The 21,870-nt window shown below is 46.7% G+C and overlaps 1 protein-coding gene across 6 annotated transcripts in view; it reads left to right on the top strand.

Moving 5' to 3' along the window:
• LOC122542090 (uncharacterized) overlaps positions 1-21,870 on the top strand; it is a 164,394-nt gene that overhangs the window by 97,918 nt on the left and 44,606 nt on the right. For 2 of the 6 annotated variants that reach the window (XM_087978196.1, XM_087978195.1), the window contains 13 exons: positions 1,787-1,843; positions 4,144-4,200; positions 6,041-6,076; positions 6,671-6,727; positions 8,468-8,503; positions 9,094-9,150; positions 12,398-12,454; positions 14,202-14,237; positions 14,387-14,422; positions 16,234-16,290; positions 17,835-17,870; positions 18,463-18,507; positions 20,429-20,485. In XM_087978196.1, coding sequence (XP_087834322.1) covers positions 1,787-1,843; positions 4,144-4,200; positions 6,041-6,076; positions 6,671-6,727; positions 8,468-8,503; positions 9,094-9,150; positions 12,398-12,454; positions 14,202-14,237; positions 14,387-14,422; positions 16,234-16,290; positions 17,835-17,870; positions 18,463-18,507; positions 20,429-20,485 — 624 coding nt within the window. The remainder of the gene's footprint in view (positions 1-1,786; positions 1,844-4,143; positions 4,201-6,040; positions 6,077-6,670; positions 6,728-8,467; positions 8,504-9,093; positions 9,151-12,397; positions 12,455-14,201; positions 14,238-14,386; positions 14,423-16,233; positions 16,291-17,834; positions 17,871-18,462; positions 18,508-20,428; positions 20,486-21,870) is intronic. The other 4 variants (XM_087978200.1, XM_087978201.1, XM_087978198.1 and 1 more) reach the window with 4 other exon arrangements.

Raw genomic sequence — 21,870 nt, 5'->3', positions numbered from 1 at the left:
AAGACGCAATGACTTTCCTAGGATTGGGGAACTGAAATTCTCTTCTTTCTGTTCATGATTCTTCATAACAAGCGAGTCACTCAAGGGGTCTATATTTCTATTTTAACCTGTCCCTATATCTACCACACAATTGCTGATTAATCTATTGACAATTGCATTAACAGTGGAGATGTGTTTGGATTTTTACCTTCTTGAATCTTCTTATTATTCTCTCAGGGGCCATGTGTGTCCCTGGCTGGGCTAGCAGTTATTGCCCATCCCCAGTCAGCCCTTGAGAAGGTGTGGGTGAGCTGCCTTTATGAACCGCTGCTGTCCATATGCTGGAGATAGATCCAAATGTCCTCAGGGAGGGAATCCGGGGTTTTGAGCCAATGACACTGAAGGAACGGCGATATATATCCAAGTCAGGGTGGTGAGTGGATTGAAGGGGAATATACAGAGGGTGGTGTTGCCATGTAACTGCTCCCCTTGTGCCTCTAGATGGAAGTGGTCATGGGTTTAGAAGGTGCTGCCTGAGGATCTTTGGTGAATTTCTGCAGTGCATCTTGTAGCGAGTACTCATCGCTGCTACTGAGCATTGGTGATAGAGGAAGTGAATGTTTGTGGATATGGTACCAATCAACCAGGCTGGTTTATCCTGGATGATATCGAGCATCTTGAGTATTTTTGGAACTGTACTCATCCAGCCAAGTGGGGAATATTCCACCAGATTCCTGACGTGTGCCGCCAAGGGGCGGTGATTGGATTCTCTCCAATTGGAGATGGTCATTGCCTATCATTTGTGTGGTGCAACTGTCAGCATCCACTTGTCGCCCAAACCTGGATACAGTCCAGAAACTGCTGCATTTGTACAGGCACTGCTTCAGTATCTGAGGAGTCATGAATTGGGCCGAATATCCTGCAATCCTTAGCAAACATTCCCACTTCTGACCTTGTGATGGTCAGTCATGAAGCAGCATAAGATGGTTGGCCAAGGCCACTGCCCTGAGGAACTCCTGCAGATCTGTCCTGGAGCTGAGATAACTGACCTCCAACAACCACGGTCATCTTCCTATGTGCCAGCTTGTACTCTAACCACTGGAGGGTTTGCCCCCAATACCCATTGCCCCCAAATTTGGTCAGGCTCCACACTTGGTCGAATGCAGCCTTGATGTCAAGGCTATCCCTCTCCCCTCCCCTCTGGAATACAGCTCTTTGTCCATGTTTGACCCAAGGCTGAACTGAGGTCAGGAGCTGAGTGGCCCTGGCAGAACCCAAACTGGGCGTCACTGAGCGGGATATTGCTGAGCAGGTGCTGCTTGATAGCAGTATTGATGACACTTTCCATCACTTCACCGATGATTGAGAGTCGACTGACGGGACAGTATTTGGCCTGGTACTGTGTGGTCTTAGATGACAGGACATACCTGGTGATCCATTGGCCTTGGCAAAGTTCAGAGCTCAGTTTCAGTTCTCGGCTCACTGTCCCTGGACCTGAAGAGCAAGGAGGCCAGAGAGTGCAGCTTCAGGACAATCTCAGCCCCGGGCAGGAAGTGAGACTCACACTCACCCTGGACACTCCGGGATTCAACCCACAGTTTCCAAGTGAAATGAGCTGACCTCAATCCAACCCTGAGCTGGCCCTTCGAGCGATGGGAATGCAGCTGATGGTGAGCTGAGCCATTCAGTGGCTGCTGCAATGTGAGAGTGAGAGCAAAAAGCAACATGTGACAGGGACGCACTTTTCAATTGTGAACATTTCACACTCATTTTCCATTTGATCATCAAAAACTAGTTTACATTTCAGATTCCGATGAAAGCGGTGAAAGGAAAATCAAAGTGATTACTTCAGGACGAGATGATGGTTTGTAGATCTCTCTATGTGGGGCATTATTGACTGGGCTAATATATGGGAGCTGGGTCCATGAGGATTAACAAGCTCTTTATTGAAATGATTCAAATACACGTGCAGGCAGGGGACAAGGAGCAGGATGGAGAGCAAGCTGGTTACGAAGCACAGTGTGAGGCTTAAAGCACATTACTCAGACTGGGATGAGTGTGGGAAGTGGTATTCAATAGGGATCAGTGCCTGGGATCACTGATGGTCACCATTTACAGAAACAACTTGGACTGGGGAATCAGAAAGACAATTTCAAAACCTGTTGATGACACCAAACTGAGGGTATTCATCAGTATTGATGAACCATTACGAGACATTCTTATTTGTTATCGGATTAACGTTATATTCTCCATGGGTCACCGGTGTCGCAGACTGGGCCCAGTATTTATTGCCAATCCTCGGTGTCCCGTGAGAAAGTGGTGGTAAGCTGCCTTCTTCATTTGAAACTGTTCGAGTCACTGAGATGTGCAGCACAGAAACAGACCCTTCGGTCCAACCCATCCATGCCAACAGATATCCCATTTGCCAGCATTGGGTCCATATCCTCCCTACACCCTTCCTATTCATGCACCCATCCAAATGCCTTTGAAATGTTGCAATTGTACTAACCTCCACCACCTCCTCTGGCAGCTCATTTCATACACGTAACAATCTCTGAGTGAAAAAGTTGCCCCTTAGGTCCCTTTTTCATCTTTTCCCTCTCACATTAAACTTATGTCCTCTATGTTGGGAATCCCTTCTCTGAGGAAAAGACCTTGTCTATTCAACATATCCATGTCCCTCATATTATTATAAACCTCTATAACATCAACCCTCACCCTCCGAAAATCCAGAGAAAACAGCCCCACCCTATTCAGCTTCTCCCTATAGATCAAACCCTCCAAACCTGGCCACATCCTTGTAAATCTTTTCTGAACCCTTTCAAGTTTCACAACATCTTTCTCTAGAAGGCAGACCAGAATTGAACACAGCATACCAAAAGTGACCCAACCAATGTCCTGTACAATCACAACATGACCTCCCAATCACTACACTCCACGCACTGACCAATAAAGGCAAGCATACCAAATGCCGCCTTCACTATCCTGTCTGCCTGCAACTCCAAATTTCAAGGAACTCTGTTCACTCCCCCCAGGTCCCTTTGTTCAGCAATACACCACAGGATCGTCACACTACACCACCAATTTGGTCTCACCAGCACATTTAGTATCTGTACCTCCTATATTCACATCCAAACGATTGATATAAATGAGGCAAAGCAGTGAGCCCAGCACCGGATCTTGTGGCACACCACTGTTCACAGGCCTCCAGTCCAAAAAGCAGCTCCACACCACCACACTCTGTCTCCTACCTTCGATCCAATTCTGTATCCAAATGACAAGTTGTCCCCGTATTCCATGTGATCTAACCTTGCTAACCAGTCTACCAAACTGAGCCTTGTCGAACACCTTACAGATCTTCATACAGACAACATCTCCCGCTCTGTCTTCATCAATCATCTTTGTCACATCTTCAAAAAACGCAATCAAGACAGTGGGAGATGATTTCCCACGCACAGAGCCACGTTGAATATCCCTAATCAGTCCCTGCCTTTCCAAATACATGTAAATCCTATCCCTCAGGATCCCCTCCAATAACTCACCCACCACTCACATCAGGCTCACCGGTCTATAGATTCCTGGCATTTCCTTACCAGCTTTTTTAAACGATGGCAGTACGATACCCATCCACCAGTCCCCTGGCATCTCACATGTGACTATCAATGATACAAATATCCCAGCAAGGGGGTCAGCAATTACTTCCTGAGCATCCCACTGAGTTCTGGGGTTTGTCTGATCAAGTCCTGGGAATTTCTCCAGCTTTAAATATTTTAAAGTGTGTCTTGGGACCACCCAGTGTGGTTCGGGAGGGATTTCCAGGATTCAGAGGTTTCAGGATAGTGGGAGTGAGGAGTTTGACTTTAGATAGAAGAAAATGGATTACAGACATTCCTTAAAAATCTGAGTGTAAACTATAAGTGAGCCTCTCCCTCACCCTGGAGACTCCGGGATTCAACCCATAGTTTCCTGGTGAAATGACTGACCCCAATCCAACCCTGAGCTGGCCCTTTGAGCGATGGGAATGCAGCTGATGGTGAGCTGAGCCATTCAGTGGCTGCTGCAATGTGTAAGCAAAAAGCATCATGTGACAGGGACACACTTTTCAATTGTGAACATTTCACACTCATTTTCCATTTGATCTTCAAAAACCCGTTTCCATTTCAGATTCCAAAGAAAGTGGTGAAAAGAAAATCAAAGTGATCGCTTCAGGACGAGATGATGGTTTGTAGATCTCTCTGTGTGTGGGACATTATTGACTGGGCTAATAGATGGGAGCTGGGTCCATGAGGATTAACAAGTTCTTTATTGAAATGATTCAAATACACGTGGAGGCAGGGGACAAGGAGCAGGATGGAGAACAAGCTGGTTACAAAACAGCAAATAGAAATTCCTGGAGAAACACATCAGGTCTGACAACAGTTATGGACAGAGAAATAGAATTGAGGGAAAGGGGATAATTAAGAACACTCCGATGGGTTTCAACACATTCTGCTCTGTTTATTGCTCCACAGAATGTACCAGACCTGCTGAGTTTCTCCAATAAGTTTTGGTATTTATCCAGACATTTATGCTCAATTCCCTTCACCTTTCCCGAGAACATTGTGTTCTCTTTCCTATTTACCTGCTGCACCATCGTACCATCATTTTTTGATTTATCCACATCGACACTTAGATCCCTCTGTATCTCAGAACCCTGCTGCACTGGGGTGGACAAAGTTACAAATCACACAACACCAGGTTATAGTCCAACAGGTTTATTTGGAAGCACTAGCTTTCGGAGCACTGCTCCTTCATCAGGTGGTTGTTCTTCAGGTGTCAATGATGAAGGAGCAACATGCTGAAAGCTAGTGCTTCCAAACAAACCTGTTGGACCATAACCTGGTGTTGTGTGATTTGTAACTTCCTTTGTTATGTTCATTCCATGACTCCCTTTCCTAAACGCTTTTAACTCAGCAGCAAATTTCATCACCATCTCATCCCTCCCTCCATCCAAGTCGTTTCTAAAAATTGTGAAAAGTTGAGGTTCCATCACTGATCCCTGTGGTATACCACTCATCATTACATTATACCAACCTGAAATGACCCATTTACATTGGCACTATATTTCAACTTCCTGAGCCAAATGTCTATCGAGGTCAGTATGTTACCTCCTACCTAGGATCAGAGAATCCCTCGTGTCAAGAAAGAGGTCTCTTCGCCCATTGAGTCTGAACAGTATCCCACCCTACCCCGTACTTAGCCCACACCGCGTTGGACTGTGGGAGAAAAACGGAACACCCAGTGGAAACCCAAGCAGACGCAGGGAGAATGTGGATACTTCACACAGAGAGACACACAAGGCCAGAATCAAATCCAGGTCCGTAGCACTGTGAGACAGCAGTGTTAACCAACAACCCACTGTGCCACCCCTAACATGAGCTTCTCAGTTCCAAAGACCTTTAGGTTGCAGCTTATCACCTGCCTCTGGAATCCCAGTAACAGCACATCCAGCACTTCCCCATTATCCACAGCACTCGGTTCTCCCTCAACACACTCCAATTAATTTGTTAAACATCATTTCCCTGTCTCAAGACCTTGACTCTCCCGAAAGCACTCAAGGGATGATTATTTCAACAGACAGTAATGTGCGAGGCGAATAGGAAAAGGCAGGAGAAGGACTCGAAGCCATGTTGGTATTTTGGAGAGGTGTGCAGACACAATGGGCTGGATACGTTCCATGTGCGCAGTAACACTTTTGGGATTATCCTGACCTTTTCCAAGTGTCCAGGTTTCACGTCTTAAACAGTTGCATCCAACAACTTCCCTCTGACAAATGTAAGGACCCTGTCCTCTAAGTTTCTGCTCTCAGGATCCATTAATTTTGGAATAGTAGAGTTACATTCACGAAGTAATGGTCTGATATTCAGCTTCAACTCATATCAAGAGCTGTCCCCTACCCGATTGATGAGTATGGGGTCAGTTTGCAGTGGTGGGGTTGGGGGGTGCGGGGGGGATCATTGTAAACCATTCAGATATCGGATTGTGCGGTCTGGAAACTGAAATCCTGTTCTCTCTGTTTCAGACTCAGCAGAGAATGAGAGTGGGCCTGATACTAAAGGTACTTTTCCCCATCTTTCAACAACACATTACAGTTACAGATTTAAATAGATTAAAACAGATGGGGCAGGTTTAAACCAATTCTGATAATGGGACCCAGAGGCTCTCCTGGGATTGGGGAACTGAAATTCTCTTCTGAGATTCTGCACAAATAACGATTAACTCGGAGGCTCATGGTATCGAAGTTTCTATTTTAATCTCTCCCTGTTTCTATCAATCACTGCTAATGCTTCCAAAGCTCAAAGAATGGAAAGCCAAAGCTCAAAGCCTCGAATCAGTGCTTGTCTCACTGTTCCTGTATCTGAAAAACCATCTTAGGGACAGGCTCAGCCCCGGGCAGTAAGAAACTCACACTCACCCTGGAGACACTGGGATTGAACCCACAGTCTCCTGGTGAAATGAGCTGACCCCAATCCAACCCTGAGCTGGCCCTTCGAGTGATGGGAATGCAGCTCATGGTGAGCTGAGCCATTCAGTGGCTGCTGCAATGTGTGAGTGTGAGCAAAACGCAACGTGTAACAGGGACACTCTTTTCAATTGTGAATATTTCACACTCATTTTCCATTTGATCATCAAAAATCTGTTCCGATTTCAGATTCCAAAGAAAGCAGTGAAAGGAAAATCAAAGTGATCACTTCAGGACGAGATGATGGTTTGTAGCTCTCTCTGTGTGGGGCGTTATTGACTGGGCTAATGTATGGGAGCTGGGTCCATGAGGATTAACAAGCTCTTTATTGAAATGATTCAAATACACGTGGAGGCAGGGAACAAGGAGCAGGATGGAGAGCAAGCTGGTTACAAAACAGCAAATAGAAATTCCTGGAGAAACTCAGCAGGTCTGACAACAGTTATGGACAGAGAAATAGAATTGAGGGAAATGGAGTTCTGGAGATCAGTCAGACGAGACTCAACACTTTAGCTCTGTTTCTCTCTCCACAGATACTGCCAGACCTGCTGAGTTTCTCCAATATATTTTGGAATTTAACCTGACATTTGTGTTCAATTTCTCTTACAATAAATGAGGAGGACATTCTGTCGTCTTTCCTAATTGCTTGCTGTACAGCCGCACCAACATTTTTTTGATTTATCCACACGGACACTCAGATCCCTCTGCAGCTCAGAGCTCTGCAATCTCTCACCACCGACATCATGTCCTTTTTTCATATTTTTTCTGCCACAATGGACGATTTCAGATTTTCCCAAATATGCTCCATTTGTCTGCTCTTTGCACATTCATGAACCTCCCTTTATCCCTTTCTTCCTTTGTCACATCCATTTTGCAAATCCCTCTCCTAAACATTTGTAACTCAGCAGCAAATTTCATCACCATCTCATCCCTCCCTCCATCCAAGTTCTTTCTAAAAATTGTAAAAAATTCAGGTTCCAGCACTGATCCCTGTTCTTACCACTCATCATTACATCATACCAACCTGAAATGACCCATTTATGATGGGCCTCTCTTTCCTGTTTGACATTGATACGTCCGACATTGGATCATAGAATCCCTAGAGTGCAGAAAGAGGCCATTTGGTCCATCAGTTCTGTACACACCCTCTGAAGAGCTCCCACGCTATCCCTGTATTTACTTCGGCTAATTTTCCAAGTCTGCACAGCACTGGACTGTGGGAGGGAACTGGAGCAGCCGGCAGAAACCCACGCAGACATGGGGGAAATGTGCAGACTCCACACAGTCACCCAAAGCCCGAATCAAACATGGGTCCCTGATGCTGTGAGACAGCAGTGCTAACCACTGCACCACCATGTGATCCCCCATCATGGGCATTTATTTTCCACAATGACCTTTGATGTTACAGCTTATCATCTGCCTGTAAAATCCCAGTAACAACACATCCAGCACCTCCCCATTATCCACAGCACATGGTTCTTCCTCAATACACTCCAATTAATTTGTTAAACGTGTCAAGACTTTGGTGTCTCGCCCTAAAACATTCAGTGGATGATAACTAAAATAGAGAAGAATGTGTGAGGTGAATGGGAAAAGGCAGGAGAAGGACTTGAAGCCATGCTGGTCATTTGGAGAGGTGTGCAGACACAATGGGCTGCATATCCTCCATGTACACAGTAACACTGCTGGCATTATTCTGACCTTTCGGAACGTACTGTTTTAAAGAATTACTTCCAACAATTTCCCTCTGACAGATGTTAAGATACTGTCTTCTAACTTCCTGCTTTTAGGCTCCATTAATTTTGGAATAAAGGTGTTACATGTATTAAGTAATGATCACTTATTCAGCTTCAACCCATATTTGGAGCTGTACCCTACCCAAGTGAAGACTGTGGGGATATTTGCAGTGGGACGGGGCTCATTGAAACCCATTCAGATATTGGAATGTGTTGTCTGGAAACTGAAATCCTGTTCCCTCTGTTTCAGACTCAGCGGAGAATGAAAGTGCACCTGATACCGAAGGTACGTATTCCCATCTTTCAACAACATGTCACAGTTACAGATTTAAATATCATTGAAACAGGAAAGATAGGTTTAAAACTACTCTTATAATGGAACACAGAGGCTCTCCTGTGAAATTCTCTTCCAGATTCTGCACAAAGAACAACTCACTCAGAGGATCAAAATGTCAATATTTCCATTTTAATCTGTCCCTGTTTCTAACAATCACTGCTGAATTATCTTGTGATGATTGCACTAATGATTCTGGGAAGCTGTTTGGATTCATTGGCCTTGGATGGAAAGCCATAGCTCAGAGCCCAGAGTCCGTACTCAGCTCACTGTTCCTGTATCGGAACAGCCAGGAGACCAGGGAATGTGGGTTCAGGACAGTCTCTGTCCCGGGCAGGAAGTGAGACTCACACTCACACTGGAGACTCTGGGATTCAACCTGCAGTTTCCTGAATGCAGCTGATGGTGAGCTGAGCCATTCAGTGGCAGCTGCAATGTGTGAGTGTGAGCAAAAAGCAACGTGTGACAGGGAGACATTTTTCAATTGTGAACATTTCACACTCATTTTTCATTTGATCATCAAAAATCCATTTCCATTTCAGATTCTAAAGAAAGCAAAGAAAGGAAAATCAAAGTGATTGTTTCAGGACAAGATGATGGTTTGTAGATCTCTCTGTGTGGGGCATTATTGACTGGGCTAATATGTGGGAGCTGCGTCCATGAGGATTAACAAGCTCTTTATTGAAATGATTCAAATACACGTGGAGGCAGGGGACAAGGAGCAGGATGGAGAACAAGCTGGTTACAAAACAGCAAACACAGAGTGGGGGGTAAAAGCACGTTACACAGACTGGTGTCAATGTGGGAGATGATGTTCCACATTGGGATCACTGTTGGTCACCATTTACAGAACAATTTAGTGTTAGAAATTAGATGGAATTTCAGACTGTGGGGGGGGGGGGCAAAATGTGCATAAAATTCATATTGCAGTAACGTTTGAGATTATATTATTGGGGAGGTTGCCATAATCCCAGAGGACCCAAAAGGGCGACTCGCTCATTACAGAGAGGCAACTGGAGGTGCTTTAAACTGAGAGCCAACATACCTAAGGCAGTTGGAGACGTTGAGAGGGAGGCACCTACTTGGTCCCCTCAGCTGGTGGAGGAATTGAACCCACGCTGTTGGCCTCACTTTCCATCACCACCGTCTGTCTCCTACCTTCAAACCAATTTTATATCAAAATGGCTATAGATTTCCTTGTGATCCAACCTTGCGAGCCAGTCTATCATATGGAACCTTGTCAAATGCCTTACTGATCTTCATACAGACAACATCTCCCGCTCTGCCTTCATCAATCTTCTTTGTCACTTCTTCAAAAACTCAATTGAGTTAGTGAGACATGATTTCCCATGCACAAAGCTGAAACTTTATTGCTGGAACAGCACAGCAGGTCAGGCAGCATCTAGGGAACAGAAGATTCGACGTTTCGGGCACATGCCCTTCCTCAGGAATGAGCAGAGAGTGTTCAGCAGGAGAAGATAAAAGGTAGGGAGGAGGGACTTGGAGGAGGGGCGTTGGAAATGTGATAGGTGGAAAGAGGTCAAGGTGAGGGTGATAGGTCGGAGTAGGGTGGAGGCGGAGAGGTCAAGAAGAAGACTGCAGGTCAGGAAGGCGGTGCCGGGCTGGAGGGATTCAGCTGAGACAAGGTGGGGGGAGGGGGGATGAAGAAACTGGTGAAGTCCAAGGTCATCCCCTGTGGTTGGAGGGTTCCCAGTCGGAAGATAAGACGCTCCTCCTCCGACCGTCGCGTTGTTGTGGTTTGGCGGTGGATGAGTCCAATGACCTGCATATCCTCGGTGGAGTGGGAGGGGGAGTTGAAATGCTGTGCTACAGGGTGATTGGGTTGGTTCGTCCGGGTGGCCCAGAGGTGCTCTCTGAATCGCTCCGCAAGTAGGCGGCCTGTCTCCCCAATATAGAGGAGGCCACACCGGCTGCAGCGGATGCAGTAGATAATGTGGGTGGAGGTGCAGGTGAATCTGTGGCGGATATGGAAGTTTCCTTTGGGGCCTTGGAGAGAAGTGAGGGGGGAGGTGTGGGCGCAAGTGTTGCACCTCCTGCGGTTGCAAGGGAAGGTGCCGGGAGTGGAGGTTGGGTTGGTGGGGGGTATGGATCTGACAAGGGAGTCGCGGAGGGAGTGGTCTCTACGGAAAGCTGATAGAGGAGGGGAGGGAAATATATCCTTGGTGGTGGGGTCCGTTTGGAGGTGGCGGAAGTGACGGCGGATGATGCGCTGTACATGGAGATTGGTGGGGTGGTAGGTGAGGACCAGTGGGGTTCTGTCCTGGTGGCGGTTGGAGGGGCGGGGCTCAAGGGCATCATCCGCCGTCACTTCCGCCACCTCCAAACGGACCCCACCACCAAGGATATATTTCCCTCCCCTCCCCTATCAGCTTTCCGTAGAGACCACTCCCTCCGCGACTCCCTTGTCAGATCCATACCCCCCACCAACCCAACCTCCACTCCCGGCACCTTCCCTTGCAACCGCAGGAGGTGCAACACTTGCGCCCACACCTCCCCCCTCACTTCTCTCCAAGGCCCCACTTCCATATCCGCCACAGATTCACCTGCACCTCCACCCACATTATCTACTGCATCCGCTGCAGCCGGTGTGGCCTCCTCTATATTGGGGAGACAGGCCGCCTACTTGCGGAGCGATTCAGAGAGCACCTCTGGGCCACCCGGACGAACCAACCCAATCACCCTGTAGCACAGCATTTCAACTCCCCCTCCCACTCCACCGAGGATATGCAGGTCATTGGACTCATCCACCGCCAAACCACAACAACGCGACGGTCGGAGGAGGAGCGTCTTATCTTCCGACTGGGAACCCTCCAACCACAGGGGATGACCTTGGACTTCACCAGTTTCTTCATCCCCCCTCCCCCCACCTTGTCTCAGCCGAATCCCTCCAGCCCGGCACCGCCTTCCTGACCTGCAGTCTTCTTCTTGACCTCTCCGCCTCCACCCTACTCCGACCTATCACCCTCACCTTGACCTCTTTCCACCTATCACATTTCCAATGCCCCTCCTCCAAGTCCCTCCTCCCTACCTTTTATCTTCTCCTGCTGAACACTCTCTGCTCATTCCTGAGGAAGGGCATGTGCCCGAAACGTCGAATCTTCTGTTCCCTAGATGCTGCCTGACCTGCTGTGCTGTTCCAGCAATAAAGTTTCAGCCTTGATCTCCAGCGTCTGCAGACCTCACTTTCCCATGCACAAAGCCATGTGAACTCGTTCTAGTCAGTTCTTGCATTTCCAAATACATGTAAATCCTGTCCCTCAGGAGCCCTCCAATAACCCATCCACCACTGACATCAGGCTCACCGGTCCATAGTTTCCTTACCACGTTTCTCAATGATGCAAGTATCCCAGCAAGGGGGTCAGCAATCACTTCCTGAGCATTCCACAGAGTTCTGGGTAACACCTGATCCAGTCCTAGGAATTTCTCCAGCTTTATATATTTTAAGACGTGGCTTGGGACCACTCAGTGCAGTTCGGGAGAGAGAGATTTCCAGAATTCAGAAATTTCAGGATAAAGGGAATGAGGGGTTCGGCTTTAAGCTGGAGGAAAATGAATTATACACATTCCCTAAAAACTCTGAGTGTAAACTTTAAGTGAGACTCTACCTCACCCGCAATTTCTTGGTGAAATGAGCCGACCCCAATCTAACCCTGAGCTGGCCCTTCGAGCGATGGGAATGCTGCTCATGGTGAGCTGAGCCAATCAGTGGCTGCGGCAATGTGTGAGTGTGAGCAAAAAGCAACATGTGACAGGGACACACTTATCAATTGTGAACATTTCACACTCATTTTCCATTTGATCATCAAAAACACGTTTCCATTTCAGATTCCAAAGAAAGCAGTGAAAGGAAAATCAAAGTGATCGCTTCAGGACGAGATGATGGTTTGTAGATCTCTGTGTGTGGGACATTATTGACTGGGCTAATATAAGGGAGCTGGGTCCATGAGGATTAACAAGTTCTTTATTGAAATAATTCTGCATGGGTGTCTGCGTGAGTTTCCTCCGGGTGCTCCGGTTTCCTCCCACAACCCAAAAATGTGCAGGTTAGGTGAATTGGCCATGCTAAATTGCCCGTAGTGTAAGGTGAAGGGGTAAAATGTAGGGGGTCTGGGTGGGTTGTGGTTCTACGGGTCGGTGTGGACCTGTTGGGCCGAAGGGCCTGTTTCCACGCTGTAAGTAATCTAAAGTAATCTAAATACACGTGGAGGCAGGGGACAAGGAACAGGATAGAGAGCAAGCTGGTTACAAAACAACAAAAACAGTTCCTCAGGGATTAGTGCTGGGATCACTGAGGATCAACCTTTACAGAAACAATTTGGCGGTGTAATTCAGTGGAGATTCAAACTGTGCAAAGGATAACAAAATGGGGAGGAACTTCATACTGCAGTAACTTGTGAGATTATATTGTTGGGAAACATGCTATAATCCCAGAGGACCCAAGGGCTACCCTCTGATTAGAGACAGAAGGCTCGAGGTGATTTAACCTGAGAGTCAACATACCAAAGGCAGTTGGAGACATTGAGAGGGACGAATCTACTTGGTCACCTCAGCTGGTGGAGGAATTGAACCCATGCTGTTGGCATCACTTTCCATCACAAACCAGCTGCCCAGCCGATGGAGCTGTATGGTAGGGATGAGGGGAACATGTGAACATCTGGAGAAGAGGAGGCAAGCTCTGGGTGACTGGGCGATGATAGTGAGGAAACCGACGGCACACTTGATGGACAGTCAGTTTGAGCTGAGGAAAGAGGTTCAGAGTGAAGATTCTGGGAGCAGACTGGCACTAAATCAACAGCTTCATGTCATTGGGGCCTGTGTTGCCATGAGATGGAAGCAGGAAATGAAAGTTAAACAATGGGTTCAATCTGGTCTGGAGGATTCGGAGGAGGTCCCGGGGAACATTATTTGACAGGAAGGGTTCACTGAAAGTGAAAGGAAGCAACTACAAACCAGTTGTGAGATTGGCTTTGTTCGATCGAACAGAAACCTGGGACACACCATGAAGAGAGGAACAGGGGCTGGATAATAATGAGGAGTGATGCAGACGTGGATGGGTGCAATAACAAAACAGGACAAAGTCAGGATCCAGTTTCAGAGGCTCAGTGAAGATTGTAGCTGAGCGACTGAGGACTAAAGTGTGACCTGACTGAGGACTCATCCAACAAATTACACCTTAATATGGTGACGGGGGCTTGATATCTGTTCCTGTGGAAACAACAAATACAACACTTTCTGTAATAAATGCACGACAGAATTCAGAGAAATGTGTTTATTCAGAGAATGATCAGAATGTGGATCTTGCTTCCAGTCAGAGCGATTAAGGTCAATAATATCAACAGATTTAACAAGAAGCTGGCTAAACACACCATAGAAAAGGAAGAGAAGAATGGAGAGTGTTTAAATGAAATTGTGTAGCAGGTAAATCCCAGCAGACAGTATTGGATTGAATGACCTGCCTCTCTCCTCGAAATACTGTGTGCATTTCCAACTAAAGCTCAATTCTGATGGTGTCCCCTGCCCAAGTGCTGAGTGAGGGGGGAGGGTTTACAGTGGGAGGGGGATCATTGAAAACCATTTGGATATCAGAGCATGTGCTCTGGAAGCTGAAATCCTGTTCCCTCTGTTTCAGACTCAGCGGAGAATGAGAGTGCACCTGATACTAAAGGTATTTATCCCCATCTTTCAACAACACATCACCGTTACAGATTTAAATATCATTAAAACAGGAGGGACAGTTTTAAAACTGTTTTGATAATGGGACACAGAGGCTGTACTGAGATTGGGAAACTGAAAATCTGTTTTTTTCTATTCCAGATTCTGCACAAAGAACAAGTCACTCAGAGGCTCGAGGTATTGATATTTCAATTTAATCTGTCCCTGTTTCTAACAATCATTTGACGTAACGGCACTGTTCACTTCGATTGACAAAACCCTAGCCAGAGAAACAATAGCCAACCTACTGGACATACAGAACAGAAAACAGGACGCTGAACCTATCAACAAAGACGGCATACTTAAACTACTGGACTTGTGCCTCACAACACACTTCACATTCAACAACCAGATTTACGAACAAATCAACGGAACACCCATGGGATCACCAATCTCGGGACTCATAGCAGAGGCAGTTATGCAAAGGTTAGAACAAACAGTCCTACCACAAATTCAACCCAAACTCTGGGTCAGATATGTCGATGACACGTTTGTAATCATTAAAAACACGGAAATAGAAAAAACACACCGGATCATCAACGCCACACTCACAGGAATCCGATTCACGAGAGAAGAAGAAAAGGATAGCCAACTCCCATTCCTAGATGTGATGGTGCAGAGAACACCGAACGGAGAATTCACTACAAGGGTATACAGGAAAGCCACACACACAGACCAAGTCCTGAACTATGAAAGCAACCACCCCAACACACACAAACGAAGCTGCATCAGGACACTATTCAAAAGGGCCACAACACACTGCAGTACACCAGAACTGCAAAAAGAAGAAGAGGAATACCTATACAAGGTATTCGCCAAAAACGGATACCCGCACAACTTCATCAACTGATGCCTAAGAGAAAGACCACGGAACGAGGACATACCACAACCAAAAGAACTAGCCACACTACCATATATCAGGAGCATCTCGGAACTGACTGCCAGACTACTGCGACCCCTAGGACTCATAACGGCACACAAACCAACAGCCACGCTGAGACAACAACTCACCAGAATGAAGGACCCGATACCCAACATGAGCAAAACTAATGTAGTGTACAAAATACCATGCAAGGACTGCACAAAACACTATATAGGACAAACAGGAAGACAGCTAACAATCCGCAAACATGAACATCAACTAGCCACGAAACAACACGACCAGCTATCCTTAGTAGCCACACACGCAGACAACAAGCAACATGAATTCGACTGGGACAACACTACTATCATAGGGCAAGCCAGACAGAGAACAGCCAGGGAATTCCTAGAGGCATGGCATTCATCCACAAACTCCATCAACAAACACATCGACCTGGACCCAATATACCAACCACTACAGCGGACAGCTGAAACTGACAACCGGAAGCGGCAGGGACAGACCACTATAAACACCGGAGGAAACATCAAAGAAGCGCTTCGCAGGAGGCTCCCAAGCACTGATGATGTCGCCTAGCCAGGGGACGAAACGTTTGCAACAAAAACTTCCAGCTCGGCGAACAGAACCACAGCAACGAGCACCCGAGCTACAAATCTTCGCACAAACTTTGAACAATCACTGCTGAATTATCTTGTGATGATTGCACTAATGATTCTGGGAAGCTGTTTGGATTCATTGGCCTTGGATGGAAAGCCATAGCTCAGAGCCCAGAGTCCGTACTCAGCTCACTGTTCCTGTATCGGGACAGCCAGGAGACCAGGGAATGTGGGTTCAGGACAGTCTCAGTCCCGGGCAGGGAGTGAGACTAACACTCACACTGGAGACTATGGGGTTCAACCTGCAGTTTCCCAGTGATGGGAATGTGGCTCATGGTGAGCTGAGCCATTCAGTGGCTGCTGCAATGTGTGAGTGTGAGCAAAAAGCAACATGTGACAGGGACACACTTTTCAATTGTGAACATTTCACACTCATTTTCCATTTGATCATCAAAAACCCGTTTCCATTTCAGATTCCAAAGAAAGCAGTGAAAGGAAAATCAAAGTGATTGCTTCAGGACGAGATGATGGTTTGTAGATCTCTCTGTGTGGGGTGTTATTGACTGGGCTAATATATGGGAGCTGGGTCCATGAGGATTAACAAGCTCTTTATTGAAATGATTCAAATACACGTGGAGGCAGGGGACAAGGAGCAGGATAGTTGCAAAACAGCAAACACAGAGTGGAGGGGGGTGAAAGCGATTTACACAGATTTGGGAGAAATGTGGGAAGTGGTGTTTCTCAGGGATCAATGCACAGATCACTGTAGATCACCATTTGGAGAAAAAAAAATTGGTGTCAGAAACTGGGTGGAATTTCAAAATTTAAGAGGGGCCGGAGACAAGGGATGAACTTCATATTGCTGTAACTTGTGAGATTATATTATTGGGGAAATTGACATAATTTCAGAGGCTCCAAGGACTACTCGCTCATTACAAAGACACGACTGGAGGTGCTTTAACCTGAGAGTCAACATACCAAAGGCAGTTGGAGACATTGAGAGGGAAGGACCTACTTGGTCACCTCAGCTGGTGGGGGAATTGAACCCACGCTGTTGGCCTCACTTTCCATAACAAACCAGCTGCCCAGCCGATGGAGCTGTATGGTAGGGATGAAAGGAACATGTGAGCATCTGGAGAAGAGGAGGCAAGCTCTGGGTGACAGGGCGATGACAATCAGGAAACCGACGGCACACTTGATGGACTGTCAGTTTGAGCCGAGGAAAGAGGTTCAGAGTGAAGATTCTGGGAGCAGACTGGCACTAAATCAACAGCTTCATGTCATTGGGGCCTGTGGTTGCATGAGATGGCAGCAGGGAATGAAAGTTAAACAATGGGTTCAGTCTGGTCTGGAGGATTCGGAGGAGATTACCGGGAACATTATTTGACAGGAAAGTTTCATTGAAAGTGAAAGGAAGGATCTACAAACCAGTTGTGCGATTGGCTTTGTTCTATCGAACAGAAGGAGAAAGTGAGGACTGCAGATGCTGGAGATCAGAGCTGAAAATGTGTTGCTGGAAAAGCGCAGCAGTTCAGGCAGCATCCAAGGAGCAGGAGAATTGACGTTTCGGGCATGAGCCCTTCCTGAAGGACTGAGGACAAAAGTGTGACCTGACTGAGGACTCAACCAACAAATTACACCTTAATATGGTGACAGGGGCTTGATATCTGTTCCTGTGGAAACACCAAATACAACACTTTGTGTAATAAATGCAAGACAGAATTCAGAGAAATGTGTTTATTCAGAGAATGATTAGAGAGAGCGACTGAGGTCAATGATATCAACAGATTTAATAAAAAGCTGGAAAAGCACACAAACTGGGGAAAACAAGGATGAAGAGGGTTTAAAGCAAATTGTGTAGAAGGTCAATCCCAGCTGAGAGTCCTGGATTGAATGGCCTGCCTCTCTCCTCGAAAACCTGTGTGCATTTCCAACTGAAGCTCGATTTTGGAGATGTCCCCTGCCCGGGTGCTGAATGAGGGGGGAGGGTTTACAGTGGGAGGGAATCATTGAAAACCATTCAGGTATCAGAATGTGTGCTCTGGAAGCTGAAATCCTGTTCCCTCTATTTCAGACTCAGCGGAGAATGAGAGTGAGCCTGATATTAAAGGTATTTATCACCATCTTTCAACAACACGTCACAGTTACAGATGTAAATATCATTAAAACAAGGGCTTTTCAAATAATTCTGATAATGGGACACAGAGACTCTCCTTGGATTGAGGAGCTGGAATTCTCTTCATTCTATCCCTGATTCTCCCAGAAGGAGAGTCACTCTGCAGAGACAGCAGGTACCTCACAGAGATTTCAGTATCACATCATCCCGAGTCAGGAATTAATCAGAGACCACAGTCTGACTGGTCACTGTTTCTTCCAAATGGGGTTCGTGTCTGCTGCTACTTGATTCCAATCCAATCCCAGCGCAGACCCGGACGGCCCCTCCAGATCCAGTCCAGGTTCTGGATTGAGATCCTGGATTATTTGAACCCTGAGGTGATGTCTCAGGAACAAAGTCCGAGCCAAACTGGTCCCATCACCCAGGAGAGGTCAGCATGGGGTCAGTGTGGGACATACACAATCCCTCACTCCCTGCCCCTTTCCCCCCAATTACTGTGTAATCAATGATGTCATCAGTTCTCAAATCTTTCTCTTTCAAATATAATCTTCAGTGGGCAACACTTACTCTCTTCTTTCTGTTTCAGGATCGGATGAGATTGCAAAGTGGAACAGAAACAACCACAATTCCAGTGAGTGAACAATTGCCTAATCCAAAGCTAGGAATCACGGTGTGAGTGTGAACTATACTTTAGATGAGAGCTCAGTTTGTGCGTGTGGAGGCTGAGGGGAAAATTGAATCAAATTCTCAGGAGAAGCAGTTCCAAGCTCAAGACGCAATGACTTTCCTGGGATTGGGGAACTGAAATTCTCTTCTTTCTGTTCATGATTCTTCATAAAAAGCCAGTCACGTGGAGACTCAAGGGGTCTATATTTCTATTTTAACCTGTCCCGATATCTACCACATAATTGCTGATTAATCCATTGACAATTGCATTAACACTGGAGATGTGTTTAGATTTTTACCTTCTTGAATCTTCTTATTATTCTCTCAGGGGCCATGTGTGTCCCTGGCTGGGCTAGCAGTTATTGCCCATCCCCAGTCAGCCCTTGAGAAGGTGGGGGTGAGCTGCCTTTATGAACCGCTGCTGTCCATATGCTGGAGATAGATCCAAATGTCCTCTGGGAGGGAATCCGGGGTTTTGAGCCAATGACACTGAAGGAATGGCGATATATATCCAAGTCAGGATGGTGAGTGGATTGAAGGGGAATATACAGAGGGTGGTGTTCCCATGTAACTGCTCCCTTTGTGCCTCGAGATGGAAGTGGTCATGGGTTTAGAAGGTGCTGCCTGAGGATCTTTGGTGAATTTCTGCAGTGCATCTTGTAGCGAGTACTCATCGCTGCTACTGAGCATTGGTGACAGAGGAAGTGAATGTTTGTGGATATGGTACCAATCAACCAGGCTGGTTTATCCTGGATAATGTCGAGCATCTTGAGTATTTTTGGAACTGTACTCATCCAGCCAAGTGGGGAATATTCCACCAGATTCCTGACGTGTGCCGCCAAGGGGCGGTGATTGGATTCCCTCCAATTGGAGATGGTCATTGCCTGTCATTTGTGTGGTGCAACTGTCAGCATCCACTTGTCGCCCAAACCTGGATACAGTCCAGAACCTGCTGCATTTGTACAGGCACTGCTTCAGTATCTGAGGAGTCATGAATTGGGCCGAATATCCTGCAATCCTTAGCAAACATTCCCACTTCTGACCTTGTGATGGTCAGTCATGAAGCAGCATAAGATGGTTGGCCAAGGCCACTGCCCTGAGGAACTCCTGCAGATCTGTCCTGGAGCTGAGATAACTGACCTCCAACAACCACTGTCATCTTCCTGTGTGCCAGCTTGTACTCTAACCACTGGAGGGTTTGCCCGCAACACCCATTGCCCCCAGATTTGGTCGGGCTCCACATTTGGTTGAATGCAGCCTTGATGGCAAGGCTGTCCCTCTCCCCTCCCCTCTGGAATACAGCACTTTGTCCATATTTGACCCAAGGCTGTAATGAGGTCAGGAGCTGAGTGGTCCTGGCAGAACCCAAAATGGGCGTCACTGAGTGGGATTTGCTGAGCACGTGCTGCTTGATACAGTATTGATGACACTTCACCGATGATTGAGTTTCGACTGACGGGACAGTGTTTGGCCTGGAACTGTGTGGTCTTAGATGACAGGACATACCTGGTGATCCATTGGCCTTGGCAAAGTTCAGAGCCCAGTTTCAGTTCTCGGCTCACTGTCCCTGGCCCTGAAGAGCAAGGAGGCCAGAGAGTGCAGCTTCAGGACAGTCTCAGCCCCGGGCAGGAAGTGAGACTCACACTCACCCTGGACACTCCGGGATTCAACCCACAATTTTCTGGTGAAATGAGCTGACCTCAATCCAACCCTGAGCTGGCCCTTTGAGTGATGGGAATGCAGCTGATGGTGAGCTGAGCCATTCAGCGGCTGCTGCAATGTGTGAGTGTGAGCAAAAAGCAACATGTGACAGGGACACACTTATCAATTGTGAACATTTCACACTCATTTTCCATTTGATCATCAAAAACTTGTTTGCATTTCAGATTCCGATGAAAGCAGTGAAAGGAAAATCAAAGTGATTGCTTCAGGACGAGATGATGGTTTGTAGATCTCTCTGTGTGGGACATTATTGACTGGGCTAATATATGGGAGCTGGGTCCATGAGGATTAACAAGCTCTTTATTGAAATGATTCAAATACACGTGGAGGCAGGGGACAAGGAGCAGGATGGAGAGCAAGCTGGTTACGAAGCACAGTGTGTGGCTTAAAGCACATTACTCAGACTGGGATGAGTGTGGGGAGTGGTGTTCAATTGGGATCATTGCTTGGGATCACTGTTGGTCACCATTTACAGAAACAACTTGGACTGGGGAATCTGAAAGACAATTTCAAAACCTGTTGATGACACAAAACTGAGGGTCTTCATCAGTTTTGATGAACCATTACGAGACATTCTTATTTGTTATCGGATTAACGTTATATTCTCCATGGGTCACCGATGTCGCAGACTTGGCCCAGTATTTATTGCCCATCCTCGGTGTTCCGTGAGAAAGTGGTGGTGAGCTGCCTTCTTCATTTGTAACTGTTCGAGTCACTGAGATGTGCAGCACAGAAACAGACCCTTCGGTCCAATTCATCCATGCCAACAGATATCCCAAATTAATTAATCCCATTTGCCAGCATTGGCTCCATATCCTCCCTACACCCTTCCTATTCATGCACCCATCCAAATGCCTTTGAAATGTTGCAATTGTACTAACCTCCACCACCTCCTCTGGCAGCTCATTCCATACACGTAACAATCTCTGAGTGAAAAAGTTGCCCCTTAGGTCCCTTTTTCATCTTTTCCCTCTCACATTAAACTTATGCCCTCTAGGTTGGGAATCCCTTCTCTGAGGAAAAGAACTTGTCTATTCAACATATCCATGTCCCTCATATTATTATAAACCTCTCTAACATCAACCCTCACCCTCCGAAAATCCAGAGAAAACAACCCCACCCTATTCAGCTTCTCCCTATAGATCAAACCCTCCAAACCTGGCCACATCCTTGTAAATCTTTTCTGAACCCTTTCAAGTTTCACAACATCATTCTCTAGAAGGCAGACCAGAATTGAACACAGCATACCAAAAGTGACCCAACCAATGTCCTGTACAATCACAACATGACCTCCCAATCACTACACTCCACGCACTGACCAATAAAGGCAAGCATACCAAATGCCGCCTTCACTATCCTGTCTGCCTGCAACTCCAAATTTCAAGGAACTCTGTTCACTCCCCCCAGGTCCCTTTGTTCAGCAATACACCACAGGATCGTCACACTACACCACCAATTTGATCTCACCAGCACATTTAGTATCTTTACCTCCTATATTCACATCCAAACGATTGATATAAATGAGGAAAAGCAGTGAGCCCAGCACCGGACCTTGTGGCACACCACTGGTCACAGGCCTCCAGTCCAAAAAGCAGCTCCCCACCAC

This window comes from Chiloscyllium plagiosum, unplaced genomic scaffold, assembly GCF_037043375.1.
Source record: "Chiloscyllium plagiosum isolate Xiang-an unplaced genomic scaffold, Cpla_swu_hap1 HiC_scaffold_33, whole genome shotgun sequence".
NCBI lineage: Eukaryota > Metazoa > Chordata > Chondrichthyes > Orectolobiformes > Hemiscylliidae > Chiloscyllium > Chiloscyllium plagiosum.
The sequence above is the reverse complement of the archived record's forward strand: the minus strand, read 5'-3'. Positions and strand labels throughout refer to the sequence as shown.